Source organism: Seriola lalandi, unplaced genomic scaffold (genome assembly GCF_002814215.2).
Source record: "Seriola lalandi dorsalis isolate HSWRI2012SDOR001 ecotype SW California unplaced genomic scaffold, Sedor1 jcf7180002054972, whole genome shotgun sequence".
NCBI lineage: Eukaryota > Metazoa > Chordata > Actinopteri > Carangiformes > Carangidae > Seriola > Seriola lalandi.
This window is the reverse complement of record NW_019525660.1, coordinates 3,179,743-3,188,967: the sequence shown is the minus strand read 5'-3', so window position 1 is coordinate 3,188,967 and position 9,225 is coordinate 3,179,743. Positions and strand designations below refer to the sequence as shown.

At 44.5% G+C, this 9,225-nt stretch overlaps 1 protein-coding gene across 1 annotated transcript in view; it reads right to left on the bottom strand.

Moving 5' to 3' along the window:
* apln (apelin) overlaps positions 1 to 5,648 on the bottom strand; it is a 22,139-nt gene extending 16,491 nt beyond the window's left edge. The window contains exon 1 of the mRNA XM_087171735.1: positions 5,068 to 5,648. Within this exon, the coding sequence (XP_087027861.1) occupies positions 5,068 to 5,134 (67 nt within the window). The 5' untranslated portion in view covers positions 5,135 to 5,648. The remainder of the gene's footprint in view (positions 1 to 5,067) is intronic.
* Positions 5,649 to 9,225: the final 3,577 nt, after the last annotated feature.

Here is a 9,225-nt window from a genome sequence, read left to right as displayed (position 1 = left end):
CACACACACACACACACACACACACACACACACTACCCCTTGCCCAAACCTCCAGGTTGTGCCCTCAAAACTCAAAGTGGGGTCTGGGCCGCAGAATGGAGTCAGAATTTGATTTACAAGTAATTCAGCATATTTAGCAGAACTGGTTTCTTCCTTACAGCCAAGAAGAGTCATCATGTCATTATTCCACATATGATCTGTGTAAAGCCGAGCAAGATCACCAGCTGTGAGTTTGTAGATGTAGCTGTGACTTCCTTCACCATGGAAAGCTTACACAACCTCCCGTCTCCGAGATAGCCTCTCTTCCTGTCCACCCTTTTATTTTTCTGTCCCTTGGCCTGTCTTTTACTCCCCCTCACGCTTTTTCTTCCCTTCACTGCATTTACTCTCTAGGGAAGATCTAAGTGAGTAGATTTATTCATTCAAAGGGTTCTGAATTACATTACAGCAGCGCAGCAGTCACATATGCCAAAGTCTTCAACAGCTGAGCTCTCCGGGGAGTGTTAGCCCAAAGGTTAGCCTTATATCCCTACCAAATGAGTTATGATTTTTCACTAAATCTCTTCCTCAACTCCCACCCACTCCAGAGCAATTGTGAGTGCCATTCACCAAGCTCACATTGGGTGATATTATACAGATGTGAAGTGGTTTATCGCAGAAAATTCTCCTCGTTGAAACCTACAGCTACACTCAGTTGCATTTATGAACTGCAGGGCTGGGCAGTATAAAATCTAAGATAAGAGTTTTTTTTTATTTATCATTAACGATATATTTTGATCTACAACTTGCGAAGAGATAAAATAACCACAGGGGAACGTCCAACAGTCCAAACGCCTGATAAGTCAGAAGACTTAAAAATCATTTTATTTAATTTATCTGCCACACTAACCGTAATGCTGCAATTACACAATGTCGGCAGAAGGCGAATGAAAACCTCCTGTTCAAGATGGTTACACCCACAGTAAATCTTGCAGTCACTCCATTTATATAGCCGGAATTTGCTACTTTTGTGGTGTTATGTGTTCGCAGTGGTTCATCAAAAAGTAAAAACAGGTACAAACATACAGTGTATATCTACTTTTCTGGATAGCGCCAGCTTCAGACAGTTTGTCGACGCGTCTGTGGCTCCTTTCGCCATCGCTGTCAGAAATTCCCAATTTAATTCCTCCTTGGCTGCTCGTAGTTACAGTCTGAACAATATGGCGTGAATACGGCATAATGCATCCAGAAATATTAAATGCTTTGCAACCGCAGTATGAACAGTAAGGCAAAATCTCTGACACCTAATAAATTTATATCATCTCGTGTCATATATACTGTCAAACGCCCGCTCCTAAAACCGTGAGCGGATCATAATAACATAGTACCACTGCTACTATTTAAACCCACAGAGGATAAACAAGAAATAAATCAACAAGAGGATAACAAATCACTCTTTACCCACTTCCCAAACTCATAGACTGTTATGAGTGTGTGTGTGTTTATGTCTTTCTATGTTTGTTCAGAAGCATTGCTATGAGGACCATCTGGCTGATCCTCTTCAAAGGGCTGTTGGAGGGTTGAGACTTGGTTTTTGGGTTGTGTTTAGAGTTAGGTTTAGGTTAGGGTAATGGTAAGAGCTTGGGATGGGCCTTTAGATGTGATGGTTAACATTAGATGTGTCCTCACAACTATGTGTGTGTGTGTGTGTGTGTGTGTGTGTGTGTGTGTGTGTGTGTTTTCTGCAGCAGAAAAACTCCACTGATGCTGCTGGCTGTATTTTCTCGTAATGCTGCATCACAAGGAAATCCAGGTTCTTCATGAGATGGATTTCATCTTACCCTGCGTGTGTGCGTTTTGTGTGTGTGTGTGTGTGTGTGTGTGTGTGTGTGTGTGTGTGTGTGTGAGTGACATAAACCCAGCTGGTGCTCACAAGCTCCTGTGCCTCAAAAAAAAAAAAAAGGCTCTGTGATTCTCCATAATCCTCTAATAACCTTTCCACTGCTTCTCCTTTGACACAACTGTTTGCCTACTGTTATTATGTTATGCCTGGACATCTGGAAAAGTTTAGCTGCTTTTTGTTCTCTCCACGGCCACCGTAATCACGTCCACAGGCACAAACACCCTCTTTTACATTAGAAAACCTGAGATTATGATTTAAAGCTTCCTGGTTACCGTTGGTTTAGAGATCTTAGATGTTGTTTAACTGAATAATCAGACCTAGCTAAGCACACGTTTGATGCCTCTAGGTGTCTAAATGAGTGGATGCACGTCCTGCAGCTCTCCTCTTTCTCGCTGTACTTTGCCTTGTAACACTTGGTTGAGCATCTGAGCCAGGCGGGCTACAGTGTGTATGCATGCTGGTGCCACAGAACAGCCAGCCCCAACAATACATCAAAGTTTAATATGGAATAATAGCATTGCTGACAGCTCTCATAAAATCACCTCCCTTCCCAAGCAGACGATTTCTCTGCCAGATAATGGCTCTGATCTGGGCCTCGTGCCCTGTTCGCACTCACAACTGCCTCACCTGTTCAACCCAGGCCGTACAATTACACTCTCTACGTATATGTGCGTGTGGGCAAGTGCGTGTCTGAGCCAGCTGCTATTGTTTTTATCCTGTCAGTCCCTGGGTGAGGATTGGCAGGGTGTTTCCGTGGCGGAGGAAAATGAAGCTTTGATATCTTCTACGGGGCTGTGACAGACATGAGAATGTTTTGAGAATAAGGAGTGTTTATATACCAGTCTTAAGAGTTACACAGGGAGGAAGAGTAATCGGCCTTGGGATGAATTATGGATACCACATGTCTAAAGCTGGAGCCCACTCCTGAGCCAGAGTGCTTTTCAAGGATGGGTAATTGAAGTGCACTGCTAAAGGATGCTAATATTACATAGAGAAGGCCACAGCAGCTCTTTTAGTGTACTGGATGAATATTCTAAGTAGCATTAGGTTGTTGAGGTGAATTGCCTGTTGCACTAGGAGTTCTTACTGATATGCATGTGCATCCATAAATACAATCAAGACACACTCTCATGTACACTTCCCCACCCTATATCAGCCGGATCCAGGTCTATATTCATTGCTTCCTGCAAGTGCACACACACACACACACACACACACACACACACACACACACACACACACACACACATGCTCTCTCTGTCTCACTCTCTCTGTGTATCTCTCTCCTCTTTCTCAGACACACATGTACACACACAGATGCCTGAGAGAGAGAAAGAGACAGAGGGAGAGAAAGAGAAAGAGAGAGAGAAAGCCCACTGAACTGGAAAAGCGTTTGTCTCAAGATGAAAGGCTTCACACCCACTGCCTACATGCAGAGCCTCTTCCGACACCTTCCCGCGACAGCGCATACTGTAGCAGAGGCTTGTGCTACGCAGGCACACTCCAGCTAGCATCCCTCCCCACACCCATCAACGCCGCAACACACTTGCATCCCTTCCTCTCTTTCACTCCCTTTCTCTCTCTTCCTCCCTGTCAATGGAGCTCTGGTACTACAGTAGCAGCCGGGGAACAGAGAGGCACATAAGCGGCATGACTTAAACAACGTTGAGAAGGATAAGCTCCCATGAAAGCCCGAGGCACAGCAGCCTTGTTTTCCCCGTCGCTGGTGTAGCACGGTGGGCTCTCAAGCATGGAACATGCTTAGCCACACGCAGGGCGTGAAAAACGACACTGACCATGATGCTAGATAATTGCTTCCCATTTACTCATGTGCTGAGAGCCTCAGACAAAAATAGCATGTCGCTGTAACAAATGTGCTGGGAAGCATGGGAACTGTGAGTGCTGTGGCCATGGATCAATACACAGAGTGGACAGCATCTTGCAAGCATAAAGTCTACACAGCATCTTAGAACCACAGTTCTACAGCACCTAGCAACATACAGCCTATACAGCATCTTACAGTATACATATCCCTAGGCCTATATATTCCAAGATGCAGTGTATAGAGCATCTTACTGTCATAGTCTATGCTACATATTGTATTCTCTATATCCTATCACATATAGTCTACACAGCATCTTCCACTTGCACAGTATTCAAGATAAACACAGCTTCTGTCTGTGTGTCTTCCAAGCCACTGTAGTTGGTGGGTAGGTGATAATCCCAAGAATGGTCCAGACATTTACACAGGCCTAACTGTTGTTTTTTCACATCACAATGTTACCTGCATCACATCTGCAGACTGCCCATCGGTCTCCAAACTAACCCCCCAGCCCGTATCTCAGAAGGCATTTATTCCCATGAGCCATCAGAGAGAACATGCCCTGCCCCTGTATAATTGTCCCAAATCACTGTTTTTGTTCCAAATATTAGACATTTTAGGTTCACACTGGAATTGATATCTAGTTCAACAATGGCTCCAGAGACGCAGCAGCACTTTACGGAAATTTACTGTGACAGGGCATCAAGACTGAGCCCCTCCAGAGACAATCCATGCACCTGGGATCTGTGTTCCCCTCATCGATACGTACAACAATTACAGTCCTCATTATCATCACCACAGGAGGCACGCATGCATATATAAGGCGCTGTGTTGCCCTGCTGCTCATTCATAGTCATGTAATAATCATATAGCACTTGGGTCAGATGGAATACATCAAGCCATAAATTAATCAGATTCACTCCACCTTACAGAACATGTGCCATGCATATCATACATTTCATAACAGCCACCACATTCACCTATACATCCAGCCAATCTATCACTCAGGAATAGCTCCACACATGAACGTCCATCAATAAAAACCTCTTCATATTTCATCTCCAAGTCTTACAAGCTTGCATCAAGGTGAGGCAGGGAGGAATATGATCAGTCTAAGCCAGAAACCACATTCAAGTTTAACATAAAAGCCATGGCAGTACAATAGCAGACAGTATAACCACTGCAGTGCAGTACTGTATACAGCCAGGTGCTGATATTCCTGCCTTTTAGAGCCCACACAAGGCTAACCATGCTGGGTAACTGATCAACTACAGCTGCCTGCTGGAGCCCAAGGCAAACAGAGAGAGAAATAGAAAAGCAAAGGGAGACGACCGGCGACGAGGCTGGCCGCTCCTGTACTCACCAGCACTGGCAGAACACAGCAGAGACACCAAGAGCACAATCACCAGCGTCAGGATCTTCACATTCATTTCTGCACTCCCCTCTGGCTCTCCGCTAGTCACTCGCTGATATACTGTAGTGGTGTGTGTGTGTGTGTGTGTGTAGATGGGAGGGAGAGAGAGAGAGAGAGAGAGAGGGGGAGAGAGAGAGGGAGAGCAGCTGAGCGAGCAAGAAATAGAGAGAGAGAGAGAGAGAGAGAGAGACTGTTTGCTCCCCTGTGTGTGTGTGTGTGTGTGTGAGAAGTGAGTGTGTCAATTTGTGGGAATGTGAGTGTGAGTGTGTATGTGGCGTGTGGTGGCTCCCTGACTGTGCCTGTGTATTTGTCTAAATGCGTATTTGTATATCAGTGTGTGACAGCGCCACTCCAAGACTGAAGGCACGTCTTTATCTGAGCTCTCCCACGGAGGTGTGTGTGTGTGTATGTGTGAGTGTGTGTGTGTCTCTTCTTTTCTTCTGTCAGAGAAACGACAACATGAGCCAAGTTCAGTGGAGCTGTGAATGTGCTGGAAGTCAGCTTGCAGGTCTGTCTGTCGGCGTGTGTGTCTGTGTGTGTGTGTGTATGAGTCCTGTTTGCCTTGGATAAGGAGACTAGTTGGTCATGTGGCTTATGTATCATTGACTCTGTGGGTCACGGAAAAGCCCCCCCATCCCGCCCCCTCTGCCCCACCATCACCCACCCTCTCCACCCCTTTTCCACAAACATGCAAGTGCACATGGCGGAGGAAAGAGAGCAAAGGGAGGGAGGAGAGGGGGAGCAGCGAGGTGAAGGGTGGGGGGTGCATGCAGGTTTATGATAATACCCAAACAGATGCTCTTGTTGAAAACTCTTTGAATTGCAAACAGGGCTGCTTGCCAGGAATCCAGGAATCAAAATACCAGCTTATGAGGGGAAGTAGATGAAAGAAGGGAAGGTGTGAGATGAGGTTCATGCTTTCCTGCTTTTGTATCTGCGCCAGCTGTATAGACCTTTCTTCCTCGCACTATTCTTTACCCACAGTGGCGCTGGCAGCCCTGTCTTGCTAAAGGTATGGCTTAAATCATTCGCACCGTTTGAAGTTAGTGTCCGTGACACTGGGAGTAACCGCAGGAAAAAACTTATCAGACTGCCTGATCCCATCGCTCGCACTGTTTGTTCCACGGCCCCTGAAGTCATTTGTTTTATTTTGTTACACAGATTATATTCTTTCCATGAACAAAAGCAACAAGAAAGCCACCACCCTACATGTCTATAATATAAATCCACTTGTGTTTTTTTCATTTGTTTATCAGACAATAAACAGGAAAGGTTGCATTTCTTGCTGTGAATTGTGAGAACTGTGAGCAGAAACTAGATGTACAACAACTTTTCTTATCGCGTTTAACCATAGAGCAACATCAAGGCGACAAGTTTCTACATTCCTTCTCTACAAGAAAGTCATTCGGGAAGGGCTATAAATTTTGTGTTTTACACTATGCATACAAAATATGTAAACCTCCACGCTCTTACGACATTTTAGACTCTGCAGATCTGGTCCGTCGATCCTCAAGAGAAGAGCCAATAAATGTGAAAATAAATGGATCACCACACTGAAAAGAAAAACATTCAGGTCCATGAAGGAAATATGCTAACATATCAATTTAATGGGGATAAATATAGGTGTTTTGTGATATACTGTTTACAAGGCATCAGTTCACTTTTGGGCCCATAGATCCAAGTCCCCAAAGGGCTGCAGTGACACATGATGGATAGGCCGCCTTTGGTCAAAACCTCCGAAAACACACCCCCGCTACAGTCCTCCACACAACCCCTTTTCTATGTGTTGTCACTAAACAGTCACTTTAGTGGCGTGGACCTGAGTAGAGGGGCCCTGTGACCCTCGACTCTGCAGCCCCCGCTTCACACAGCCCGGCCATTGTCTCCTTAAGGCTCCAGGTCCCAGAGGGCAACATGTCTGTGCCACCCACTTGAGATCCAACAACAAGAGCACCTTCCATTTTTACATGCAGCACTTGAAGCCTCCACTTCATGTGAAGCAATCCTCTCACCTCAGGGGTGGCCGAGCCCCGGGGGGCTAAAGATGCTTATCCAAGCCTGTCCTTTTTTTAGCTGAAAGATAATTCGCCTTTGAAAGAATCCGTTCATGGCATTTTCTCAGAGGTGCTCAGTGATCACTGACAGAAAGCATGGGCAATCGTTTATAATGAGAGATAGTGGGGATTATAGCGCCATTACCAGCCCACTTAGTAGTTAGGAGTAGTTAGAAGTAATTCAAAATTCAATCTAATCCAACATTCAGGAATAATTTTAAAGCGATGTGGGATAAGTGCCTGCAGAGTTATTTCACATTAACAGTTAATGTGCATGAGCTGGCGATCAGAACTGAAACTGAGGCAAATATCCAGAATATGCTGACTCCAGGTGCAACCCACGATAATTTATGACTGTGGATTTGAGAGTCATTAAAACGTCCTATGGACATGGATAAGAATGTGTGAGACATTGTAAAGTTGGCAGTACGGCCTCAAACATTTGCACTCTGTTAGCTTTAATTGTCTTAGCTTGAAGCAAAGCCTGTAATGAAAATGTAACAGATGGTGTTTCCTCAGAGTGTGTCAGTGGACTGTGTGCCATGACGTGAGTGTAAGCCAGTGGAGGATTGCCTTTTTACATCCAGGGATGTGGAGCGAGACCTGGCAACATGACACGGGCGGCAACAGTCAGGAGGCAGCGTTACAGCCACATGTGCCTCAACACAGGAAACACTTGGCTGTTTACAGGAAGTGTTTGATGAAAGAATGCTGTTGATGTTTGAATTTGGTCACTGGTGACGACTTTTCCTGATTCCTGGGTTTTTAATAACAGGCCGACATTCCTAAGATAAGTGTCGTACAGATGAGGAAAAAAGAAATGTATCTTTGCATGTCCTTTGAGCTGCATTTCCATTTGTAATATTAGTCAAACTGTACTGCAGGAACTGTCAACAGGTGGCCTCTCAGCTGTGGCTAAATTAATCCCCTGATCTCAGAAAAGATTTGCTGCATTATTTACTGTATTCACAATTAATGTGTTTCCTGTTTATCATCCGCTTCTATATAAAGCTCCAGATTTCTGAAATGCTAATGAAGTGTGCGGATGTTTGTTTGTATTGTTGTTTTGATGATTGAATGAGCGGTGGCAGCCCACTCCTGTTGTTGTTATTGTTGTGGAAGAGTGAACTCCACACTTCTGCGCCCACTTCCATTTCCCCAGCATCCATCAGATGCAGCGCACCTTTATTTATTGAAATGGAAAACAAATCAAATCTCCATCCTGATAAGAGTCACAATCAAAGTCTTGAGTAAATGCAGAATGTCAAAAGAGATCAGGTTGTTGTTGCTAATTAGCGTCTGTGGAGAGATCAGCAGTGGGAGAAGAGAGTGTCACATCTTTATTAAGACATTTTCTGGAAGAGATGAGAAAATCTGAGGAGTGTTTTGCTTGTCTGAAGCCTTTAACATATGTGATCCTCCCCTCAGGTGGCCTGTGCTTCATATCATGAAATGTCAAGAATCAGAGGCTTTGGTGGATTAATTTATCGGCCTGTAATCGTGACATTATCAGCAGCACTGCAAATTCAGCTGAGAAATGTTCTGGGCTTGCCAAAGCCCCCTGGAAGATAGGCCAGCAATTTTCTGTCAGTCTGTGATTCCCATTCCGTCGTATTGCCTCAGAGCCACACACATTTTCTGCAATTTCATACTTACATGAATAGAGTTCCTAGTAATCATTAAAAGACTATTGAGAACTGCTTTTGCCCTGAAATGCAGCAGTTAACAATTATCTTAAACAGTTTCTGCAAAACACATATTTTTTGTGCAGATAACATGGTGAATCATTGGGTTTCTGACTTTTTTGGAAGAAATTATGACGAATAAAAGTCTGTTTCTCCCTAATTTGAGCACCGGCTGGGGTTTATCTCCTCTGATGTTGGACAGACTCTGAACTCAGGCATGAACTGAGAATAATCACAAACCCCTTGACATCAGAGTGCTGCTGGTCTAGAGAGGAAAGCATTTACACAATGGTAATCATCTAAATATAAATTCACCCCTTCTTGTCTCTACTTTGACATATTTATCCTCTGTAGTGTAATTTTAAATC